This window comes from Anguilla anguilla, chromosome 17 (genome assembly GCF_013347855.1).
Source record: "Anguilla anguilla isolate fAngAng1 chromosome 17, fAngAng1.pri, whole genome shotgun sequence".
Taxonomy (NCBI): Eukaryota; Metazoa; Chordata; class Actinopteri; order Anguilliformes; family Anguillidae; genus Anguilla; species Anguilla anguilla.
In genome coordinates this window covers 6,028,365-6,054,405 of record NC_049217.1, presented here as the reverse complement: position 1 = coordinate 6,054,405, position 26,041 = coordinate 6,028,365, and the positions used below count along the sequence as shown (strand labels likewise).

Sequence of the window (26,041 nt, the reverse complement as noted above, 5' to 3'; positions counted from 1 at the left end):
TTTCTTGATGCTGGTAAAGTTTAGCTGATAGGGTGTATTATTGGAATGTTAATGGCAGCAGGTCAGCACACTGAGCATTGAAGACCCGTCTGTCAGGTTTTACAGCTGCATCCACAAGCAGGTGTTAGTACACAGGAAGCACTGTCTGAACAAGACCTTCGCTTTGAGCCTGACCTTTCAGGGCTAAATTAAGTCTCGGGAGGGGAGGGGGGGGGGGGGGGCTGGGGTGCGATTTACAAAGCACCCACAATGGGTGTTAGGCCCAGGGAACTGCACTACCTGCGATGACAGATTGCACTGTCAGGGTCATGCATATTTAAACTGTGCTAAAATATGCATACATTTCAGTGCCAAAATGACTCGCTTCATCCAAATGGCGCTCAATACAGGACACAATCCGCAACGGTTGTTGTAAATTACCGGTAGTGATGAGCATGTGTTTCTCGCAGAAACTTGGGGGTGACGCAGCATCGGTCTGGCCACGGGCAGCAGTCAGAGCAGCAGGAAGAACACACCACTAACCTGTTCAGTGTGCAGCACAGCAGACCTGATTAAACGATTTTCATTACAGGCCTGCATGCAATACTAGATTCGCTTGATGACAAAGATGCAATTGAACCTGCCTTTTAAAAAAAAAAATTTTGCTTTAATTCAAATAGCCTAATTCATTATATGGACAAATATGCAGTCGATTAAGTTATTTTATTAAAAATGGTCCAAGTCTATATGAATTCAGATAGTAAGCTTTTCCAAGCATTCTGGTCATTCAGATGATCCTGTCTGTGGCTTCATGAGTCATTATTAATCCCAGTCATTATTAATCCCACGCCATTAGATGTGTGCAAAATTAATCCCTGATAAAATGACAGACGTTATAATTAATGCTATTAAGCCAGTTCTTGTTCAACTTTAAAAATAGCTCTGATCGGTACCAGCCTTTGACTGCATCAGTGCATTTGGATATAAACTGACTGACTCGTCTGTTAGTTACAAACTGTGCTCAGACAACTGAGATCAGGTTCAGCCTCCAATGCAAACTGTTGCAGATCAAACTTGTCGTCACCCTCGCTCAAAAACTCACCAATGCAGATCCGATTGCCGAAATGCAATGTTTTATGTGAAAATGTGATGTATCGTAGTCTAAATTCAAATCAAATCAAATCAAATTTTATTTGTATAGCGTATTTTACAGCAGTTGTCACAATACGCTCTACAGACAACCCTGGCCTAAACCTCCACAGGAGCAAGCCTAAGGCAACAGTGGCAAGAAAAAACTCCCTGTGGCAGATGGGAGGAAACCTCGGAAAGAACCAGGCTCAAGGGGGAAACCCATTGCCCGTAGTTATGAGTGTGTAAGTGAATGGTGTGTGTGCCCTATGATGGATTGGTGACCTTTTCTAGCATGTATTTCTGTCTCTCGCCCAATGCACGCTGGGATACGCTTTGACCCCCCGACAAGCCTGACCAGGAATAAGTGCGTTAGATAATGGTTGGGTGGATGGATGGATGGATGCATGAGCGCAAAATGATTGGGAGTGCTCATCTGATAACACGCAAATCTCAGAAAAACGCTCGTAGATTTCTCAAGACGAATAAGCCACTACGTCATCAGAAACAAGCCATAAATTAGCTTTCACCATGTGACCACGAATGAGAAAAAATCGGTCGCTTCCTATGCTTTAAAATAAGTGACTGGATTTTTAAAACAAGCCCAAAAAAGCTGCAACCCGTGACTTCGGAAAAAAGAAGCCCAAAGTCGCGTTTTATGAGTGGTCATGGCAACGCTAGCGTGCAGCTCTGTGACTTGATTTTTTAAAATTCCATATTACTTCCTTCTTGTCACTGCTGCACGCACGTGACACAGTGTGTGTTGTGGTAACAAGACATTTGCTAATTGCACCCCAACCGGCTAAAGCTTGAATGACACACATGTTCAGGCAAGAGAATAATTGAATATGGCGTGGACGTCGTTTTCTGCTGTCGCGCAATAAACAACGCTAACTGCCCTCGGTATTTCATTCGGTGGATTTACCCATCAGCCTCAGTGCGGCAATCCGTGCCAGCAGGGATTTTTCACCAGCTGTCACAGGCATGAACAACGGCAGAATATCTCATAGGATCCCGATCTGAAATCTTTATCACCTTCCGACGAACCTACAACAAAGCATCCATCACGCTGCCCGTTTTTCGAGAAATGAAACGCGGCCTGTGTGGTATTGGATTTAGGCTCTGTTTCACCTGGATCTCGTCCCTTCTCACAGACCTCACTCAACAGTGAAATTATTTACTGGCCTGATGATGCTCAGTCTGGATTCACCTTCCTGTTAGGAATGAGAAGTTAATGCGAGCAGGGATAAGAGCCATTTTTCAGGCTGTGCTGGTACCTTCTTCAACCGGAGGACAGGTGTTTAGACTGTTTTGTTTAACGGTGTTGAATCTACGGAGTCACCGAATCAAGCTCCTCCCTGCTTGTGTGCGGCAGGCCCAGTGGCCTTTGCTTGGAACTGAAAGACTAGTGGCAGACTATTCTGAGATTATCCTGACATAGCTCTCCTGTGATATGATTGGAGCTAGCTAGTTGTAGCCCGAACGGCGTGGTATGGGATTGCAGTGTTCCTGAACAGTGCTGTCTGGGATTGTGGTCCGGGATTGCGGCATTCATGAATGACACGTTGTGGGATCACGGAAATCCTGAACAGCTCTTTCTGGGATGATGGCGTTCCTGAATAGCACAGTCTTGAAACAAAGCATTCCTGAAATGTGCATCGTGGGATCACAACATTCCTGAAGAGCATAGTTTGGGATCCCGGGGTTCCTGAATAACGCATTCCAGGATTGCGGCATTCCTGAACAGAAATTTCTGGAATCATGGAACTCCTAAACAGTGCAGTCTGGGACTGCTCTGTTCTTGAACAGTGCAGTCTAGGATTGAGGCAGTCCCGTACAGTGCAGATTGTGGGACTCCTGAACAATGGTGCAGAAGAAGGAGGCTTTGATGAAGAAGAGGAAAAATAGAACTATCTTTGCCAGGAAACTCATCCCAGGAGGTCCACTTAGGTTGTACACTGCACAGACACACTGTTCTGTAATTTAAAGGTCAACTAATCTGATTGGCAGTCTGTGATGGGCGTGATAAAATATTTACCTGTGTGGTTTGTCTTCCTTGTGGATCTGAAGGAGAGATGTGAAATGGAGAGAGAGGCACAGGGAGGAGAAGAGAAGAGGAGGAGATCGGCCTGATCAGACAGTTATGCTGGCTTCTCAGGTCAGACTTCACTTGAGACAGAAAAGCAACAGTATGATCTTGATTTGCTAAAATCTCCATCAGATCGCTCTGTCTCCTCCTGATGCCAAAACTGCTATTAGCAAATTTCTATTTTCAGAAATTCAAGGTCAGTCTCAATATGCTTTGGCTAACAAATTGTTGAGTGTTCAGTGTTGATATTTTGTTGTTACACATTTTGCAGAGGTCTACTTAAAAAAAAGAAACATAAAAAATGTGAATGTTACTTGTTAAGAAAATGATAACAGAATGCATTATTCAAGCTTAAGAACAGAGTGCATTGCAATAGGGTCAAATCCAGGCCTGACTGTTTGCTCTCGTTCATTGCTTGTCATTGGGGAAACTGTGCTTCCTTGACATTGCGTCTTATTTTTCTTTGCCTCCAGGTGGCAGTGTGTGAAACCCCTACTCTTAGGGCTGAGGGAGGGGGGTGTAGGTTTTACCGAGGGAGGCGTGGGTTGGTGACATCATACTGAAGGTGAGGAGAGGATGTTGGTCATCTGAAGAGGATCTCACAGCCTCATCACCAACCCAGTGCAGCCACACCCCATCTCCCACGGGGTAGCTCTACAGGAATGAGAGATCGTGTGGAGCTTTGAGGAAAGCAGGTCAATGGCTTCACATCTGAGGATTTGTTCTTCACTCTACAACAACCTTCAACCTTCAAGATCTGTCTCTTCTGTCTCATGCTGCTGCTTTGCAAAGTTAAATAATTTTGACTGGATGCTTTAAGCCAAGCAGAGATAACTGTCTTGGCCATAAAATACTTTCAACTGACGCAAAGTGTTTTATGGGTAATTCGGTCTCTGACCGAAACGTCAGTAATAAAGTTTTGCAAGTGTTGCAAGTAAGCAGTGTGGCAGCACATATTTTTTTCACTTCATGGGTATATCATAGACCCATGAAATTATGGCTTAGCTGTTCTGTTGTGTACTGAAATTTGTGGAGTGCAGGACCAAATCACAATAAACAATTGTCTTTGTTCCAAACAGCATGGGTCCCACTGTTAATAATTTCAGCTAAATCTCAGTGTCTTTTCTTCTGTGGAGATGTGTGTGTGTGTGTGTGTGTGTGTGTGTGTGTATGGGTGTGTGCGTGTGTGTCTGTGTGTGTGGGTGTGTGCATGTGTGTGTATGTGCATGTGTGTGTGGGTGTGTGCATGTGTGTGTACGTGCATGTGTGTGTGGGTGTGTGCATGTGTGTGTGTACGTGCATGTGTGTGTGGGTGTGTGCATGTGTGTCTGTGTGTACGTGCATCTGTGTGTGGGTGTGTGCATGTGTGTGTGTGTGTGTACGTGCATGTGTGTGTGGGCGTGTGCATGTGTGTACGTGCATGTGTGTGTGGGTGTGTGCATGTGTGTACGTGCATGTGTGTGTGGGCGTGTGCATGTGTGTACATGCATGTGTATGTGGGTGTGTGCATGTATGTGCATACGCCTGCATGCATGTGGGCGTGTTTCAGGTTTTTAACTAACATGTCAATGTAATTGTTTAAGTATTGTCTCAATTTCACGGCTTCTTTTCTATCTGTAATTCCACATGTCAGAAGACAAAGAGGAGACGTACAGTTCTCTGCTGTCATACCCTCTCATTACTGAGGTACGGTTTGCAGGTGTTAGTTGTAATTGCTGCCTGGCTGGTGCAGAAAATTGATGCTCTCGTAGTGGATAAACAGGTTAGATGTGATCCATGTCTGCATGCAGAAGAATGATGGTGTTTATCCTCCGCAGATACATAACTTCATCAGTCCCCCATTGATAAGATTCCCCCTCATCCCTGTAAATACACAGACCCCCTCCACAAGATGCCCTGTCTGGTCTTAGACACCTGAAGCTGCAAGAGCACGCAGCTGTTTGCAAGCCAGATAAAGCACAGCACAGCGAAACCAGTTTCAGAAACCTTATGGTACTGGACCAGAAGACCACCGTTATGTTGACAGAACTGGAATAGTTTCTTCTAACTATCCACTGCTAAGGCTTCTAAAAGAACATGCAAAAACAACGGCACATTTTCAGGGAGTTGTGCTGGATGTCTGTCACTGTTTTCAACTATTGCCATTTGTATTGTGTATCATTGGTGAGTGTTGTTGTGTAATTCTAGTATTTATTTAAGTTCTGCCCTCATGAGCTACTTCCGAAGTGAAAGAGATGATATGTTTCACATTTCATTTTCTAGTTAAATGAAGGTAAAACAAATTATTCCCATTAATCTTGGTAATCATCAGACTTGCCACACATCCAATTATGAGTCAGAGTTCAGGACAGATGTTGAGGGAATCCACGCATCTTCTTTTACCAGTTTTTTTAAATGGTCATTGAATAATAAAATAAAATAATATTAATAATAATAATAATAATAATTATTATTATTATTATTATTATTAATACACTTTATTGGTAGAGAATCCGCCCCACTACCTTAATTCAAACTGAACTGCATGTCGTAAACTAGGCCCAGAATGAACCAATCAATCAATCATTACATAAATAAATGAATGAATGAATGAATGAAAGGTTTGCAGAGGTCATAAACTGCATTTAACTCTCATGTTCTCCCTTTAAAAGGCCAGCACAGACATTCTCCTGCACCCTGGTGTGAAACACTTTGTGTTGTTTGTTGGGATTGATAGGGTTACATCAGAACTTGTCCTTTTCACAGGCCTACGTGTCCGAGACACAAATGAACCGATAACTGTTTTGTACAGACATGTACAAGGCTTTGATGCCAATTAAATCACAAAATGCACAACTATTATACAAGCAGTGAATACTAGCTGATTTGATTGAAAGTTGAAATTAAGTTCATAAAGGTGCGCCAAATAGTTTGCATACACAAGTATGTTTTGGATGCATTTGTGAAGTATCCATCAAGAAAAAGGCCATTCTTCAGTAACACCAAGGTCATGCATGCCAGGATTTATTTCCAAAACAACCTTCCCGTAAATCTTCCCTCATTCATTTCAACTGCAGTAAAGATTGGTTCCAGAGTACCATATTATTAGGTTTCCCGGGTCGTTTGCGCTACCTGAAATGCACCCTGACTGACGCTAAAATGCACTGTATGAAGTTAGAAGGCTGTCGCGCTCATGTTGCTGACAACTAGGCTAGATGTATTTCAGTTAAGTTGCAACACGCAGAATTTCACATGACGTGAGAAAACACACTCGCTGCGGGTTTCAACGCAAGATCCTCTGCTATAAATCCGCATCTGCACCCGACACATAAGCCAATACAGGATACCTGCATCCTCATTGTCGGACTCTGACGTCAAACGTTACCACCGCCCTGCAGTGCCAGGGGTTCTAGTTGATGGAGAGGAGAGAAGCGGCCCTCGTTACAATGGACCAGGATTTGGAAACTAAATTCCTGCTTTGAGAGAGGGAAAAAAACATGAACGAAAGAGACCTCTCTCGGAAGCTATGCTTATTCGAAACCTGGAATACCACCGGAGTGTTCTACCGAAAGGAAGCAGCGCTTATAGCGTCTCATGTGGAATTTCAGGGGGCTTTCCTGCAAGAGCGGCGAGACCGGGGGAAATCTGCAGGAACATTTCATTTGCAAAACAGCAAAGTGATTGGCAGTCACCTTGTTCTGAAATGACTGCAAGAGCATTACGAGCTGAGGTGGTTAGCTACTAGTAATGACATTTCGGGGTGCAGCTTCAGTTTTTTTAATCATATACTTGAGCTCATTGGAAAAATAATATAACTGATATTTTGACTTTGCTGACATCAGCTGTTTAGCTAGCTAGCCCGCTAGCTGTTGTTTTGCAATGAAGGAATGTTAGTGGCTGCACGCTTGTGAATTCTGCGACATGGCCTGCTTTTTGCTGGGAAAACCCTTTCTTGCTGGCTTGTTTGTTATAGACACCTTGCAGTCGCCTAGCGTGCATGCTAATAATACAGTGCTGTAGCTTAGCTAGCTAACTACATACGAATAACATGGGAAGTATTTCAGTAGGAGATAAATTGTTGTTTTGACTGGCCAGCTATTTAAAATCTTTGCTTGAGTTAATCAGTCGGTGCAATGTCTATTAGGACCGTTGAGCCCAGCTAGCAGTGCGAACCGGCAAGCCTGGGCTGGAATATGCCTAAGAAGGACAGTGGCAGCTCGATGCTGAATGTCGTGTCCTGGCTGGCTTTTTCAGGGACGCGCACTAGCGAGAAAGGGAAAGGGGGCTATTACGTTGGTTTGACAGGTAGCCTGGCTGGGCTAGATGGATATCTTGCTATGGCTTATTTTTATTCAAAAATTACCATAAAAAGAGAACTTGCCTCCGACAAAATGAGCAAGGAATTTCACAGTAAACATCCAGATTCCATGATAAGGCACTGAAAATGTTCGAGCGTTAGACTGTCCGCTTATTCAAGCTAACTTACGAACATCTTGCGCTATTTTGTAATTTACAGCCTATTTGTCGTGGGTCTCCGATAATCGCAGTGATGTCTAAATCGGCGACTAAAGAAAAGAAATCTTTCAGCAAGAAGCTGTTCCGCAGGGGCTCCGTGCGCTCCGTGGGGAGTTTCATGAGCAGGGTGCTGAGGACTCTCTCTACCCTGTCTCACTTCGGCACGGAGGAACACGCCGCCGAACACGAGAAAGACGACGGGGGCTTCACTTTATTTAAGACTGGTGCCAAAGGTTCCGTCCCCTCAGCTGAAAGCGACTGCTTTCTGGCCGGAGACAAGATCCCCGGAGTGTCCGGGCTCAAGAATCATGGGAACACTTGTTACATGAATGCAATTCTGCAGTGCCTGAGTAACACTGAGCTCTTTGCGGAGTATTTGGCGTTAGAGCACTACCGGGGGGAGGACGCGGAGGAGGACAAATCCAGGTCCAGCAGCGTCTTTTCGTACAGAAAGGGTGTACACGAGAGGGGGGAGGTCACGGAACAGCTGTCCAGTCTGGTTCGAGCTTTATGGACCTTTGAATACACTCCGCAGCATAGCCGGGAATTCAAGGTATGTTGCTTGCTAGATGACACATCTGACAAATCTGTCTCCCTGCTGCAACGTTTCTTCAGTTGAACCGCGCGCGCGCGCGCGCACGCACGTTATAACGCTTGTGGTTGGGCGTTCGTTGAACATCATTTTCGTGTTGCTGACAGGCGCAATATTTAAGTGTTTTTGGAACTCATTTCTGCAGTTTTGTGCCAGCAACCATCTCTCCCGTGGTGCTAAATTTAAAACTGAATTTAAATGTGCTATGAGAACATTAGTGCTTTTCGGATGGCCCAAGTCTTCCTGCGGGGTCCCCTCATACAGTAAATCTAGCCTAATAATAAATAGGCTTATTAACCTTTTTCTAAACATTTTACATTATGCTTTATGTCACAGGTAATTATAAAATGAATTCTTTTTTTCAGAGAATGACCCCACGTGACCTGTAGATTCTCTTCATCATCTTATTGCACAGCTGCATAGAACAGATGTTCTATGCGACAGCTGTTGCCGTGGACCTGTCTGTTGACCTCCACAAGACCTGCACACAAACACAATTGTACTACTACTACTACTACTACTACTACTACTAATAATAATAATAATAATAATAACTGAATGTCACATGGGTCAAAGTACTCAATTCTTAAACAAGGTGTCCTTGCTTAAGACAAAAAAAAAATAGTTGCCTGTCACCTGAGGAAAAAGGGAGCAGCTTTCACTGCTGTTCCTTTTTAAAACATAGCAGCGCTGAATTAGGTTAGGAAAAGGACATTCCCAGACAATGTAGCCTAATGTAAGCTTTCCCTTGGACTCCTGCAGTATTGACTTAGTGTATGTGTGACCTTTTGTCATTGTTTTATGCCCACACAGTGAAGCAAGTTCAAAGACACTGAAAAGTATTAGCAGGCGTGTGTGTGTGTGTGTGGGGGGGGGGGGGGGGGGGCAGGTGCTTGAGGGCACCTGTCCCTTTTGCCCCAAGTGCCCAGTGTGTCCCATTGATTTGATAATAAAAATGTATATTTGTATTATTACTGTTGTTGTGATTAAATTTTTTTTTTTACTTCATTGACAAAATATATTTCGTACAATATCTGGGTGTCATAGACCAGTTTTTCTAGGTTGACGAGGCCTTTTTTTCTCACTTTGAGATTCTGCCCCTCAAAATGTTTCTGTACGGACCCGCTAATTAAATGCTCTTAATCCAGGGAAGTTGTTAATTTTTGATAGGACCTGGAGGCGGTATTCTCTTCCTTTCCTCCAATTATATTTTTAGTCATAAGTCTGAATTATTGAATTGAAAGAAGGAGAGTTTGTGATAGATTGCCTGAAAGATGCATGGAGTTCACATGATTTCTTTTTCACAATGTGACCAGTAAAGGGCTAGTCACATGTTGTACTTTTGGAGATGATGAGGTTGTTATTGTTAAAGTGAGGATGGGTATGTGGTAGGGTTTTCTGCCCAATAGCATTAGACTCCTCTTGTACACCAGTGCATCTCTGGGTTTTTATTGGTCTGTGAACTGTAACTCTGAGGATGCCGGTAGATTCAGCTGTGAAATTTCTGTCTACCATCTCACAGTGGTTGATCTTCCTGTTCAGCTGAGCCCTGCATGATGCAACCAAAATCTAACATTAGGATAAATAAATCCTGTTTAATTTAGCTGAATTTAGTAATTACTTGGGGCCTAGCATAATTGTTTAATGTCTTCCAGTGAGTTGAACCTTCATAGTCTCACTGTTCTCTGGATCACTACTGGAGTCTTTGCTTTTGTTTGAGGTCATTCACAAAAGTGAGTCATTTCTCTCCATGATTGTCCCCAACTGCACTTCCTCCTCCAGTCCAGGGAAATTTGACAAAGATGGCTGCCGCTCTAAATATTTTGGATTCCACCTGCAGGCTTGCTTCATAAGGCTGGTGCACACCATCCAAATAAGAAATTCAAGAGTCCGCCTCACATCTCAGGTCTTGGAGGTCCTTTAATTCCGTAATTGGATCAATAATGTTGCAAACTTGAGTCTTCAGTTTTGATATATGTTTTTGCCATTTTAATAATTGGGGTAATTTTTGTGTTTGATTTTTTGCTGGTTGCAGCATTTCAGAGGTTTATGCCTCACTCTCCTTTTGTGTTTATGATGCTTAAACATTGAAACTGATCATGCAGGTGTCCCATATTTGAAGTCTGGAATGTTCTGTGAAAGCATGCAACCAAAATAATACGGCAAGACAGTAAAGCACAGAATCTTGGAAACGGTGACTTGTCAATGCTAACACTAATCTTGATTCCCACTGTATCTTCCTCTGTAATCTTTGAGTAGTCCTTTGCTTTTGCTCCAGAAACTTTAGCATTGAGCTAACAAATGAGTGTTTTTAACTGTGATTCCAGCAGACTAGAAATAGATCTTTTTCAGCGTTCTGCAGGATTCATTACCATGTCCGCTCTACAGGTCCAGTGGCCACACCAACTCCTGCATGTTTTACTGTTAAACATGTGTAAAAACGTTAAAGGTGCACACAGTATGTAAGTTTGGAGAAATGAGTGAGAGAGAGCTAGATTTTGAAAAAACAAAAACATTCCTCTCCCTATAACATTTCCTGTACCAATTCGCCAGTGTGCGAAACTAATCAAAGCTATTAACTCACCGGTTAATAGAGCTTTTAGTGGAGATGTTGGAAACTCACCTGTCTATTACAGGTTGAGCATGGTCACATGATTGATTACTCATCTTCTCGTAGACAGCCTATGTTCTGCTCAGCTTAGTGTCAGTAACCAACCACTTACTACCCAACAGGGTCTGGATGAGATGCACAGGTGCACTGCTGCTTACAGACACCGAGCACAGATTCCATTTATCCAGCCCCTGATTTATACTGGCCCAAAATGAGACAGCAGGCACCTGAAGGACAGGCTTATTTATTAAGTTGCCTTCCTACACTGTAAAATATAGCATAGTACTGACCATTTTTCATTCTTTATATTTCTGTGCTCTTATTGATTGTAATGAAACACTAGGGGTAATGGTGAGGTTTGCAAACATCTGCAAGTGTTGGCACTCCTTCATCTATCCCACAAGGCTTTGTGCAAGCTATAAGTCATTGGGTGTAACTGAACTTTCATATAATACAGACTTGGCTAATGTTTACTCAATTAAAATGTAGTCAGAAGTCAATGAATGAAAGAGAGTATGTGTCGAAAAGGTTTATCCTGTGCTGTATAAGTGTCCAAAGTTTGAGGTGAAATAATATTGCGTCATATCATAATGGGTGAACAAAGGCATATCTAAAACTCATCTACGATATTGAAAGATTCTTTCCTGGGTTTAGAGAAAACCATTTGAAATGAATTAAGGAAGTGGGTGCTTGCTGGAGTCAGGTGGCACCTGCTTGGCATTCCTCTGCATCAGCCTCCGAAATGTCATAAAATATGATTTCAGTTTGCATCTAAGCTTCTATTTCAGGTACAGGAAGTAACTGCCTCTCTAGCGTTGACCAGCTACTTGTGTGTGGTTCTCTCACAAAGGGCCTCTCATCTCAGAGTGGGTGGAGTCAGAGTGAGCAGAGCTCATCTTAAAAGAGCCACGATGCATTTCATTACGTTACATTTATTTGGCAGACGCTTTTATCCAAAGCGACGTACAATAAGTGCATACCAAAGGTCACTGGAACAACTACAACGCAGGTCCGATAAGGTACAATGCTCTTTATGTAACAGTTATTCATAGCCATGAACATGTTAAGTCCAGTCCTCACAGTAAACAGTTACTCTGACCTAACCTATGCATTTCAGAATGGCCACAATGCATTGCAGAATGACCATACCTGAATTATATGAAAGGATACTACAGTACATTGTATATGATATACTTTACATGTTACTTCTGGAATGGGCCAATGAGCGAAGTCATGTGATTTCAATCGGCCAATGTCTTATTGAATTTGATTTCACCTGCACAGCTGGTGTTAGGCAGGGCTAGAAAAGTCAGCAGATTTGTGCTGTTAAAAAGATTGATGGATTAGTTCTGGTAAGTTTGAATAAAGAGGTGCAGTCTTCAGGAATACCTGCTATCCTTCTACCTCTAATGGAAAAGTAGTGCATGTGAAGGAGGTTATGTGGTTAGGGCACTGCAGAGAACCAGAGTCTTCAGCTGCCTAGCATGACAAGACATGACTGTCACTGTGGAAATGAAAATATACCCGAGAAAGCGTTCGAATGAAAGTGTGAAAACAGTGAGATATTTATTCTCACAGTCAAACGAGGGGAGATAAACGTGCTAAGTATATTCAGTCACGTAGAAACAGAGTCAAGCAGCCCAAAGAGCCTCACAGATGCTGAGCTGCACCTGAAGGAGTATTCAGACAGCTTGCCTGGGTGGCCTCTGTTGGGTGCATTTCGATGACTTGAGAGATATTGTCTGTGTGTAAAGCAGTGGGAAAGGGTGGATTGGCTGCATGTTGGACATGCACACACCCCCACTAGCTTCCTCCAAACTAAGTCCAAAGCAACTCAGTTCTACAAGTAGCACGCATCCAGCTTTGATATCTGTTGTCATGTTGTCGTTTGTTTTCATTAGAACATCACCGCAGTGGTGGAAGTACCACAGTACAAGGTGGAATTATTTAAAGTAGTGATATCCGTCTATTTGAGAATGACAGCAATTATACTGGGGCTTGTAAAACTAAGATGATCAGCAGTTGTGTGAGTGGATGGGTGCTTAGCAACAAACATGCAAAAAAAAACCCCAAAAAAAACAAAATAGGCTACTAGCTCAGCCACTTCCTGGAAGGTAATGTCCCCATATGACCTTTGGGCCTGAATTTACTGAGTGCCTGATTGGGCCTGAAGGAGACAGGTCCCTCCGCATAAGAGGTGACTTCAGGTGACCGTCTCCGTGGGGAGATCCTCCCCGCAGCCGGCCGTTTTTAACTTGCCCTGCTGCATCCTTTCTAATGAAAGCGTCTGCCAGATAAATGTAATGTAATGTAAGCTGGCCCGTGCAGATGTTCTGTTCTGGAGTTCCCTGCTGTATCCTAGTGAAGCTGGCCCGTGCAGATGTTCTGTTCTGGAGTTCCCTGCTGTATCCTAGTGAAGCTGGCCCATGCAGATGTTCTGTTCTGGAGTTCCCTGCTGTATCCTAGTGAAGCTGGCCCGTGCAGATGTTCTGTTCTGGAGTTCCCTGCTGTATCCTAGTGAAGCTGGCCTATGCAGATGTTCTGTTCTGGAGTTCCCTGCTGTATCCTAGTGAAGCTGGCCCGTGCAGATGTTCTGTTCTGGAGTTCCCTGCTGTATCCTAGTGAAGCTGGCCCGTGCAGATGTTCTGTTCTGGAGTTCCCTGCTGTATCCTAGTGAAGCTGGCCTATGCAGATCCTCTGTTATGGAGTTCCCTGCTGTATCCTAGTGAAGCTGGCCTATGCAGATGTTCTGTTATGGAGTTCCCTGCTGTATCCTAGTGAAGCTGGCCTATGCAGATGTTCTGTTACGGACGCCTCTGTGCCCTAGGGTTTGGGCTCAGCGAGACCCGCCTGTTTGGTAGGTTTCCACAGTGTGCGTAACGACAACAGGATGGACAGAGTCCCGCACTGTTGCCATGACAGAAGAGAACGTAATCTCCGGTATTGGTGGAAGGGCGCGTGCATTGGGTGATGCCGCCTGGTAGCTGCAGCTCAGGCTGTGTGCAATTTATCTGGCTGTAATTCAATATCTGACGCTCTACCCGACTTTTACGAGATGGATTGAATGCGCAGTTTTCTCCTCCGTCACGTGGAGAAGAATAACGATGCTGAAAACAAAGTGTTCACCCCCACAGGGGATGTGGGGATGCTATTGTAGCTTTATCTCATGGTATGTCATCACAAAACATAAAACATAAAACTGCGGAATCAGGATTTTCGTTTGCGTGTGCTGTTCTTCGAAATTGAGGTGCGTAGACCTGTAGAAACAGCAGCATTCATAAAAGATCCATACTGAACTATGAGGCTACCAAACATATTAACTTCCTCGTTAAAATGGCTGTGCGCGCTCATGGCAGCCTTATATACTCAACTCTATTGCCACAGGTGTACTAGATAATTTGAGAGAAGTACCAATCCAAAGCTGTGTTTTCCAGTTTGGCTTCTTGTGGCAGTAAATTAAAAAAGTAATACACGTTTAAATGTGCTGTGCTCTGATGTTAGCCCGTTGGTTTAAAAACAGAGGAGTGTAGATTTAAGGAATTCAGTTCGTAGGGTTATGTTTGTAAAAGGATCAGCATTCTTCATTTAAGATGAGGCTAGAAGTTTCAAATATTTAACCTTCATCAGTGTAATTGTGTTACCATATGGAGCTTTTTGTTTTCTGTACTACATTGAAGCTTGTAGTGCTTGTGCCCAACATAGATATATAAATTCTCACAGGAAAATGGGAATTAACATACGCCATAGATATGCTTTTACTTATTTTGAAATGCAGCCTACTTTTTAAGGCATTTATATTCTGCGATTTTCTTTCATATGACAATACAAGCTATGTTGCATCAATTTTATTCACCCAAAAACACCAAAACAATAGAAGTATTCTAGAACAAAAGAATGGCCAATCTGGCAATCAAAACTTCAAAGAAAAAGGAAACCAAAACCAGAAAAACCAGCCACACATCCTCCACACAGTGCGTTCCCCAGCTCCAAAATCCCTCCCTTCTAGGCCTGGGAGCCAGACCTCTTATACAGCCCATAATTAGGTAATAGGCCACAGCTGATGTGATTACAACAAATCTGGTGCACAGCACTCCCAGATAGCACCACCTAATGGAGAGATATTGAAATTATTTATCTATGCATGGTAAGCAGGATATGCTCAGTGCAGATTGCAGTTGAGCTCATAGAAATCCAGTGTTACTCCATTTTAATGCCAGTGCTACTCCAATGTAACACCAATGTTACTCCAGTGTAACTCTAGTGTTACTTTAGTATTACTCCAGTGTAACTTCAGTGTTACTTTAGTATTACTCCATTGTAACTCCGGTGTTACTTTAATATTTCTCCAGTGTAACTCCAGTGTTACTTTAGTATTACTCCAGTGTAACTCCAGTGTTACTTTAGTATTACTACGGTGTAACTCCAGTGTTGCTTTAGTATTACTCCAGCGTAACTCCAATGCAATGTTGCTATCATGGTTTTTCACTGGTGTATAGCATTCAACATGCTGCCCAAGAGGTTGGGAAACACTTTAAAAAAAAAAAATTTAATTCCAGATTGTAGTGACAGTTGGTGCTTGACACTGGTGCGCTGGCCAGGTGGCCGCGGTGTTTCCCCCGTCAGGCAGAGTGTGACCGGGCGCCGTGTGTGTGCTCTGTGTTGCAGAACGCCGTGTCCAAGAATGCCCTGCAGTACCGTGGCAACGCCCAGCACGACGCCCAGGAGTTCCTCCTCTGGCTCCTGGACCGGGTCCACGAGGACCTCCACAGCCATCCCAGCAGCAGGCCTTGCATGAAGGTACCGTCCGGTTCCGCCTGTGACAGAGACGCAACGGCGTGCCTCCAAGAAGCGCACGTGTTCAAAACACGTGCTGCAGCGCATTGCGTTTCCAGAGGGGTTTGAGATCTCCAGGGTTTCGTTATGCTGCAGCTTCATTCACATACCCCCCAACACTGCTCTTTTCTGTGAGCAAAGACCCTCTTCCAGCTAAATGCATGCATTGGGTTTTGCAGTTTTGGACGTGCAGCAAAGTGTGTTTTTTTTTGTGCCATTCATATTTGTACCATGGTGTATCAAAGAGCCCTATTTTATTTAAAGTTCAGAATTACTGTGTTCCTCCTGTTAGTCAAACACAGTCCTGCATAGGGCACCTGTCTGAGGTGGTGTGAGCGTCACGTTCCGCCCTCAGGGGGCGCCAGTAAGACAAAGGGGACCGGTGCTTAATTATGTCTCGGTTGAGCAGAAAAAGTTAACGGTGAACGTAACCGAGCAGAAGGTCAGTTCCGTGGTCAGGAGCCAGACCACAACCGTTCCTGTGTGTAGTTACGTGGTTACACTGTGTATTGCAGTAGAGCTTCTGTACGCCATAGCAGTCTGACTGATCTGAGATCTGTTGTTTCTGCTCTCCAGCCGCCCATAGAAGACTGCGGAGCGTCAGAAGGACCGCCCTTCCCCCTGACGGCCGGCTCCTTTGTGCAGGAGCTCTTCCAGGCTCAGTACAAGTACGGTCCTGGTCGGCGTGGGGATTCAGGCCATCGTGGGGCGACCGGGGCACGTGTATGTGTGTGTGTGTGTGTGTGTGTGTGTGTGTGACCGTCCCTGTTCTTCCACCCGCAGGTCCTCCCTCACCTGCCCCCACTGTCAGAAACAGAGCAACACCTTTGACCCGTTCCGCTGCATCTCCCTGCCCATCCCCCTCCCCCACACGCGGTAAGTCACCCCGCTGCCCATCCCCCTCCCCCACACGCGGTAAGTCACCCCACTCTCCACCCCCTCCCCCACACGCGGTAAGTCACCCCGCTGCCCATCCCCCTCCCTCACACACGGTAAGTCACCCCACTCTCCACCCCCTCCCTCACACACGGTAAGTCACCCCGCCCATCCCCCTCCCCCACACGCGGTGAGTCACCCCGCTGCCCATCCCCCTCCCTCACGCACGGTAAGTCACCAAGTTCCAGAACTGACTGAATTTAAGTATAATGGACCCCAGTGCTAGAATGTGGCAGTCCTAGATCAAATATGTCTTTGAAATAACTTTAACACTGAATATTCCGGCACAGTTTAAAAACAATTCTGCAGATCCCTGAGAATTTTCAGACACATCTTATAGACTGAACTGCACAGTCATGTGAAACAATATATTTTGTTCTGCGTATTGATGAATATTGTGTATTTTTAATGTGCGTGTTAAACCTATCAGCAACATGGCGGTATTTTGCTGGCCTCTAAAGAATTGAAGCATTTTGAGTAACTGTGTGGCCCCGGCCTGATCTGCAGTTCACTCGATGGCTGTGATGTCACTCTGTCCCTCTGCGCTCGCTGTCACAGCCTGGCTGCCGCAACATGGTGTCCTGTTCCCTCTGACGCGCGGCAGCAAATCTCCACAGCCTGGCACCGTAGAGCCCATCAGTCTGGGTCCCCCAGCAGGACGCTCTGCCTGCTCGCCGTGCCAACGCGCTCGCGCTCCGTCCCGTAACTCCTCTGACTAATAACCCCCCGTGCGCCCGCCATTCTCCCTGCCCTCGGACATTCCCCCGAACTGAAGCCGAATCGAGCCGCTAGCGCGGGCGCTATCTATTATTCATGCGGCCTGCGTCCGCTGCGCGCGCGCTCTCAAGGACATCCCGGCTGCGCTTGTCATACCGCGCGCGTTCTCCGCCGCTAGCTGCTCAAGCGTAAGCAAGGGAGGGGGTAAGAGGGGCACGTCCGGGCGAGACTTTTCTCACTCCCGCTGTGGGGCTGGAGCAGTTAGCCCGCGGCTGCTTGCACAGAGAAGCTGTTTCAGGCCTGAAGGACAGAGCATCTGTGGGGTATGGAGTCCCAGTTCATATCTCAGTCCATTATCGCAATGATAAATTCTAAACTTTTTGTGTGACTAACAGGTCAGCAGATGCAGGCTCAGGCAGAGGGACTGGGAATGTGTCTTCAGGGTCAGTAATCTGCCGCTAGCTATCCAACATTTGCTGTTATTGGACCACAGCGCTGCTCAAGCTCATTGGTCTGTTTTATGCAGCCTTGGCTTTTCTCTGCCTTTAATTGGCTGTGGGGACCTTATTTAATTGGGCTTATTTAAAGGCCTGAATCCGCTAGCCTTTTTCATTCAGTGAGTATTAATCTTCGACCTCTGACCCCTGACCCTGGGCCACTGTCGCTGATGCTGTTCTTTTTTAATTGAGAGTAGCATGTCCTGACCAGAGAATACATGCAATGAATATGGAAGAGAACATTCATGACGCATGATTATAAAGTGTAAATGTGAAAAAACAGGGCACTATGGGTACCAGAGAGCACTATGGGTACCAGAGCTGCGCTCACTTCCTAGCAAGGTGCAATTCCTAATAAAGAGATATCAATGGAACAGACAGACATCACAGTGTATACTACAGGTTAGGGAAGGTTACTGGAAACATTTGCAGAAACTGCTGCGCTTCTCCTGAAGCTGAGCTTAGTTGTTCAACCGTAAAATGGAAAGCGTGTCAGAGGTAAGCCTTATTGTGTGACTAGGGTTTTGTAAACAAAAATAAAATACATCAATAAACGCTGAACTTTCGTGTAAAGGTGATGACGTGAGCAGTGATTAATCTTGATCTTGTGGTTTTCATCAGGTAGAAAACCTTTGTGCTGTTACCGGCAAAATCAGGCACGTCATCAGAGTCAGCGTTATTTCCTGTGTACGTGGGTTTGAACAGAAGCGGTCCCAGCACACTCATACAGCCTGCACACGCGCTCTGTCCGTGGAGGTGGATTCGGGAGCTTGCCTCGGTTTCACAAGGCTGTGGTTTTGAGTTCCATGCAGGGCTCTGCTCTTGATCCCTCAGATCGTGGGGGCTCGCCTACGTTACTACCGGAAGTATTTAGCTGTGCAAAGGCCTGACAGAACAGGGAAAATGCACAGTATCCTCAGAGAACGCTATGTTATTACTGAACCTCAACACCACCCTTAACACCACCAGCCCCACTCAACATACCGTCAGAGAACGCTATGTTATTACTGAACCTCAGCACCACCCTTAACACCACCAGCCCCACTCAACGTACCGTCAGAGAACGCTATGTTATTACTGAACCTCAACACCACCCTTAACACCACCAGCCCCACTCAACATACCCTCAGAGAACCTGTTATTACTGAACCTCAACACCACCCTTAACACCACCAGCCCCACTCAACATACCCTCAGAGAACGCTATGTTATTACTGAACCTCAACACCACTCTTAACACCACCAGCCCCACTCAACATACCCTCAGAGAACCTGTTATTACTGAACCTCAACACCACCCTTAACACCACCAGCCCCACTCAACATACCCTCAGAGAACCTATGTTATTACTGAACCTCAACACCACCCTTAACACCACCAGCCCCACTCAACATATCCTCAGAGAACGCTGTTATCACTGAGCCTCAACACCACCAGCGCCACCCAACATATCCTCAGAGAACGCTATGTTATCACTGAGCCTCAACACCACCAGCGCCACGCAACATATCCTCAGAGAACGCTATGTTATCACTGAGCCTCAACACCACCAGCCCCACTCAACATATCCTCAGAGAAGCTGTGCTATTACTGAACCTCAACACCACCAGTGCTACTCAACATATCCTCAGAGAAGCTGTGCTATTACTGAACCTCAACACCACCAGTGCTACTCAACATATCCTCAGAGAAGCTGTGCTATTACTGAACCTCAACACCACCAGTGCCATGCAACATATCCTCAGAGAAGCTATGCTATTACTGAGCCTCAACACCACCAGCCCCACTCAACATATCCTCACAGAACACTATGCTATTACTGAGCTTTAACACCATCCTTAACACCACCAGCCCCACTCAACATATCCTCAGAGAAGCTGTGCTATTACTGAACCCCAACACCACCAGTGCCACACAAGATGTCCTCAGCTGTTAATTAAATTCCACAGTTAAATGCAATAGAGGGGGATATTTTCTTCAATAAGTTCAGTTATCACTAAAGTGATACCGCCAAACTGTGTTTGTAAAGGAAAAAAGAAATGCTTGGAGATATTTGTAGGTCAGCCGAGGACAATATCGATTGAACGCAGACCATTATAAAGCTGATGTGCGCAGGGAACTATTAGGGGAATTAATCATAAATTAGCCGGTTGTATGATGCTTCTGGTATCCTGGAAACGGTTGCCACTGTGGGGCTGGTTGCCGGGCAGAGACAGCCATTAAGTCTGCTGTAATTAACACGACAATAAAACCAACAGCAGCCAGGTATTTATCTGCATTTCCCAGAATCTTCCAGAAACTGCAGCTTGGGCCTGGACTTGGGAACCCTGATCCAGACTGCCACTGCCTGCTTAGTAAGATTTAGCGTAATTATTTATACATTAATATTAATATGACAAGTTGCTGAACACAAAAAACTGTAGCCGGTGTCTGTGTGGTTAGTAGCTTTTGAGTAATTTAGATTCCTTCCTGTCCTGCTTCCCTGGGCTAAAGGGGGGGTTCTTTGGTGCTGTGTCACTGGAGTTTGCGAAAGCAGAACATTTTGCAGATCGGGCCGCTGCCCATGTCTCTGACCCGACCTCCTCACTGTCCCAGCCACTACCCTTTAATGGAAGAGGAGACAAAGCGCTCACAGCTATGGCTCAGATTCTATGGAATTAACTGCCAGATTGTTATCAGGGCCTCCAACTCCATTTTTTTCTGCACTCTAAGAAACTTATGTTCTCTTTGAAACATTTCTGTACTGTTGTGACACATTTCTGTACTCTGAGGCACATTTCTGTACTCTGAGAAACATTTCTGTACTCTGATGCACATTTCTGTACTCTTGAGACCCATTTCTGTTCTTTGCAAGACACTACTGTACGCTAAGGCACATTTCTGAACTCTGGGGCACATTTCATGGCCATACACTGCTAAAGTAGGCTGTGTTGTTCTGTGTGTCCTCTGCAGGCCCCTGTACATCACCGTGGTCTACCAGGGGAAGTGCTCCCACTGTATGAGGGTTGGAGTGGCCGTTCCACTGTCCAGCACCGTGTCCCGGCTCAGAGAGGCTGTTTCCCTGGAAACCAAGATCCCCCCTGACCAGGTGCTACGCCCCCCACCCCCCACTCCTGACCCTGTCCATAGGGGTCACAACATAATGTCAATCTCAGAATGTCTGAGGCCAAAGCCGGTGGATTTAAGGCGGACATGGAAAACTTCCTATGTCGTACATTAAAATAACAAATAAAAAAATGACAGGTTTTTCCTTAAATCCAGGAACCCAGAGCTGCATCACTCAAACTCCTTTTTCCAACCGCTGGCTAAAGGCCTTTTCTCACACCAACTGAGAATGGTTTTTTTAAAAGTTTTTTGGTTGTCTTCTCAGACTATAATTTTGCACCACAAAAATATGGAGTCAACCTAACCTCTTCAAGTAGTGAAGCAACAAATAGCTCATATTTTCTCATTCAGCAGTGGTGTTGATGCAACTGCTGTGTATTTTAGCAGTGGTGTTAATGTTGATGCTATTGCTTTGTATTTTAGCAGTGATTACCGTTTATGTGCCAGACTTTATTGCCTATTTCTGTTTAAGTTTAGTGGTTGCTTTTACTTGCCATGGTCTCTGAGTAATTTATTTTAATTTATTATTATTTATAATTCATTTAATTATGAGTCCTTGCTGTCCTTCTCTGTGCAGATCGTTTTGACTGAAATGTATTACGATGGCTTCCACCGCTCCTTTTGCAACGACCATGATGACCTCAGCATCATCCAGGAGAGCGACTCAATCTTTGCGTTCGAAACCCCAGAGACATTTCGACTGGAAAGTATCCGCGCTCAAAGAGGTATTTCAATTTTTAAACTGTTTAATTTAGCTTGCTTCGTATGTAGACCAAATATATAACATTTACACAGGTCAGACTTCCGTGGACTTTGACATAGAAAAGAATAACATAAAATTGGGGATGCTCTGATGGATCAGGCACTGATTAATATCAGCTGATATTCATGCTAAAGTGTGGGATCGGTGACCTCAAATTGGATCCAAACAACTATGATACATGACTCAAAAAATGACCAACTTCTCAGCAGTGAGAAGTGCAAAGATGTCAGAAGAATGCTTTAAAGGCTAATAATGAGAGTTAAATTCTTTTGGTTAGCTTGGTTAGCTAACTTACTTAATTTTACTATACAATCCTCGGGCTAGCAGTTGTAGTTTCTGCACGCCAAAAATAGCAGCGGTTAAAGCTGAGAATCACCTGGACAGTGCCTGAAGCTCCAGGTTCATTACAGGAAGCCTGCTGGTCAACCTAAATCAGAACAACCTGAAGTACGGGGCAGAGAACGCCAGGACCTCGTCATTCATGCAGGGGGCGATGCTGCCGGCCAATAAGAACACGGGATCCGAAAAGATGATCCTGCTAGTGTGCAACCGGGCCTGCTCCGGGCACCAAGGACGCAGGTACAGCACAGGGGCCGCTGGAGAGCTCTGGCCCTTCACCTCATCTTACCTGTACAGCACACCTTTGACTGATTCACCAGGGTCTCTGTGCAGCACACACTGATTCAGCAGGGTCTCTGTACAGCACACCTTTGACTGATTCAGCAGGGTCTCTGTACAGCACAGCTTTGACTGATTCAGCAGGGTCTCTGTGCAGCACACACTGATTCAGCAGGGTCTCTGTACAGCACACCTTTGACTGATTCAGCAGGGTCTCTGTACAGCACAGCTTTGACTGATTCAGCAGGGTCTCTGTGCAGCACACACTGATTCAGCAGGGTCTCTGTACAGCACACCTTTGACTGATTCAGCAGGGTCTCTGTACAGCACAGCTTTGACTGATTCAGCAGGGTCTCTGTGCAGCACACACTGATTCAGCAGGGTCTCTGTAGTGCACACACTGATTCAGCAGGGTCTCTACAGCACACCTTTGACTGATTCAGCAGGGTCTCTGTACAGCACAGCTTTGACTGATTCAGCAGGATCTCTGTGCAGCACACACTGATTCAGCAGGGTCTCTGTAGAGCACAGCTTTGACTGATTCAGCAGGGTCTCTGTGCAGCACACACTGATTCTGCAGGGTCTCTGTACAGCACACCTTTGACTGATTCAGCAGGGTCAGTACAGCACACCTTAAACTGATTCAGCTGGGTCTCTGTACAGCAAGATCAGCACCTATCAGGAAACTTTTAGGGAATGACCCTGTGTGTTTAGGGAATGAGCCTGTGATGGATGCATGATTGTTAAACAGAGTTTAGTTCAAATAAATATTTAATTGGGCCAGGTCTGGCACATCTAATGAATAGAACACAAGGAAGGAGAATATATGATGATGAGAAAAGGCTGTTTGGGACCTGCTGAGCTAGCTAAACAGAACTCGCCCTGGAGAGCTCTAGGTTCTGCTGCATTTAAGTGCTACTCAACATTTAATTCAATCGATTCAATTAATCAATTCATGAATCAATACAGATTACTAACTCAGGTAACTCATCTGACCTGGTTTCTTTGGGTTTACATTAATAGCTGATTTTAAGGTGGAAAGAGCAGCAGGCCCTGTGGCTCTCCAGGACCAGGGTTGAGGACCACTGCTGTGGACAGACTCCAGCACTGCGTCACCCATAGAGGCTCTACTGTACATGGCCTGCAGAGCTGTTTCCTCTCTGTGTGAATATCAAGCCTGGCAAGGCCTGTGGGACCAGGCATGATAAAACAAGAATAAGGTCATTGTGATGTCACCTTGCTGATACATAGCAGAGAGGAGCTCCACCAGTCACTGGGTAGGTTGGTGACAAACGAAAGAGCAAAACGGATGGTGATTGGTGGATACTACTTCCTCTTTCTCCTGTTACCCACTGAGAGCCAGGAAGATTAGTCTGGACACATCCACCCGTCACCGTCAGTATTGTTCTATTAGTTTGTTCCGAGGTACTGTGTGATAACTCGGGTCTGACCTCAGTCAAAACTGTGTACGTTTTCTCTCAGGTTCGGCAATCCGTTTGTGCTTTACCTGGAGCGAACTGTGACCTGGGACGTTCTTCAGAAAGAGATTCTGGAGAAGATGCGACACCTGCTCAGGCCGGGGGTCTTCGTTCAGGTGGGCAAGACTTGGTAAAGGACTGAGACTGTGGATACCTGTAGTCTGTGTGCAGGTGTAGCTGGTGGTGAAGGACTGAGACTGTGGATAACTGTAGTCTGTGAGCAGGTGTAGCTGGTGGTGAAGGACTGAGACTGTGGATACCTGCAGTCTGTGTGCAGGTGTAGCTGGTGTTAAAGGACTGAGACTGTGGATAACTGTAGTCTGTGAGCAGGTGTAGCTGGTGTTAAAGGACTGAGACTGTGGATACCTGTAGTCTGTGAGCAGGTGTAGCTGGTGGTGAAGGACTGAGACTGTGGATACCTGCAGTCTGTGTGCAGGTGTAGCTGGTGGTGAAGGACTGAGACTGTGGATACCTGTAGTCTGTGTGCAGGTGTAGCTGGTGGTGAAGGACTGAGACTGTGGATACCTGTAGTCTGTGTGCAGGTGTAGCTGGTGTTAAAGGACTGAGACTGTGGATAACTGTAGTCTGTGAGCAGGTGTAGCTGATGGTGAAGGACTGAGACTTGATCACTAAAGTCTGTGTCTGTGTGCAGGTGGGTCCCTTCAGTCTACGGGTGGTGGGTCTGGTTGGAATCACGTACCTTTTACCTCAAGAGGAGCAGCCCCTGTGTCACCCCACAGTAGAGAGGTACGGCCACACCCTGTCAGTCATCCTGGCAGTCAGTCTTCTTAGGTGGAGCAGCCCAAAGATTATTCCTTCAAAGGTTCTGTTCATCTTCAGTTGGAACTCTTAAGTTTGAGTCTTTTTTTACTTTTAATTATTTTTCATTGAGCTCTGCAGTTATATTTGTATCTGACTCAGGCTTGGAATGGTAATGTGCTCATGTTCCTCTCACTGTTCTGGCTTTATGTAGTCAGCTTTAATGGCACAGTAAGGCATGCAGGAACAGGTTTAATGACAGGTTAAAAACACGAGAGAACTGGCTAGTAAACTCTGCGAGCGCAAGAGAGCAGAACACCAATTTTCAGCCTGGAACAAAGGAACAAGCGGGCTATATATACCAAAGAAACGAGACGCAGGTGCAGATAAATTAACCAAAAGAACAGAGCAATGGCGGCCTCTAGTGGCCGGTAGTAGGAGTCATGCCATTTGCATTGTGCAATCTGACAATCTAAAATGTCTCACTGAAGAAGCTACTAAACTGCTGTTTTAAATAGATGCCCACTCAAGGCTTTCTCTAAAATGGGATTTTTCTAATCGAGGTCATAAAGGTCAGTGTTGCTCTCTGTCTCACTGAATGTCAAGAAGGCAATTAACAGCAAGCACGCTGCGGACAGGGGGGCAGTAAGGCCATACCCAGTGAGACACTATAGAAGAGGTGTAACAGCAGGGTGAGCATGTGTGTGTGTGTCTGTGTGTGCGTGCATATGTGTGTGTGTGTGTGTGTTTGTGTGTGCTGAGGTATATGTGTGTGTCTGCGTGTTCGTACACACACGTATGAGTGCGTGTATGTGCTTGTGTGCCCGTGTGCATGTATGTGTGTGTGTGCGTTTGCCGTTAGCCTGATTGACGGTGCATCCTGAGCTGAGACTGAAAGGCTCTGTTGCTGAATCCTTTAGCCTCTCCTCTGCAGGGCGTACAGGTCCTGTGGGCAGGGAGGTCCTCCGCATGTGAAGATTGTGGTGGAGTGGGACAAGGAGACCAAGGATTAGTAAGTGACTCTGTTTCTCTGTTTTTTTTGTTGCAATAAGAGCCCTGATATCATGACATCACTCATAGCGCAGTGTGTGGTGAGCTGAGTTTCCTGTTCTGTGATTGGCTGATGCCGTGTTCCTTGCCGCAGTCTGTTTGGCCACACGGAGGAAGAGTACATCCCCGATGCTGAGAGTGTTCGGATCCATAGGGAACAGCACCACCACCCCCAGGCCTGCACTCTGGCCCAGTGCTTCCAGCTATACACCAAAGAGGAGCAGGTACTGTAACCTTACACACACCAACCAATCAGGAGCAGGTACACACCTTACACGCACTAACCAAACAGGAGCAGGTACACACTCCTTACACACACTAACCAATCAGGAGCAGGTACTGTAACCTTACACACACCAACCAATCAGGAGCAGGTACACACACCTTACCC

General features: G+C 45.5%; 1 protein-coding gene across 2 annotated transcripts in view; it reads left to right on the top strand.

Annotated features, from left to right (window-relative positions):
* Positions 1-6,325: 6,325 nt before the first annotated feature.
* Positions 6,326-26,041, top strand: part of LOC118217317 (ubiquitin carboxyl-terminal hydrolase 31-like) — a 30,677-nt gene continuing 10,961 nt past the window's right edge. Inside the window, exons 1-11 of one of the 2 annotated variants that reach the window (XM_035399219.1) lie at positions 6,326-8,243; positions 15,559-15,690; positions 16,303-16,394; positions 16,510-16,602; positions 20,830-20,965; positions 21,560-21,707; positions 22,156-22,324; positions 23,846-23,957; positions 24,494-24,588; positions 25,535-25,612; positions 25,745-25,874. In XM_035399219.1, coding sequence (XP_035255110.1) covers positions 7,725-8,243; positions 15,559-15,690; positions 16,303-16,394; positions 16,510-16,602; positions 20,830-20,965; positions 21,560-21,707; positions 22,156-22,324; positions 23,846-23,957; positions 24,494-24,588; positions 25,535-25,612; positions 25,745-25,874 — 1,704 coding nt within the window. In that variant the 5' untranslated portion in view covers positions 6,326-7,724. The remainder of the gene's footprint in view (positions 8,244-15,558; positions 15,691-16,302; positions 16,395-16,509; positions 16,603-20,829; positions 20,966-21,559; positions 21,708-22,155; positions 22,325-23,845; positions 23,958-24,493; positions 24,589-25,534; positions 25,613-25,744; positions 25,875-26,041) is intronic. The other variant, XM_035399220.1, reaches the window with a different exon arrangement.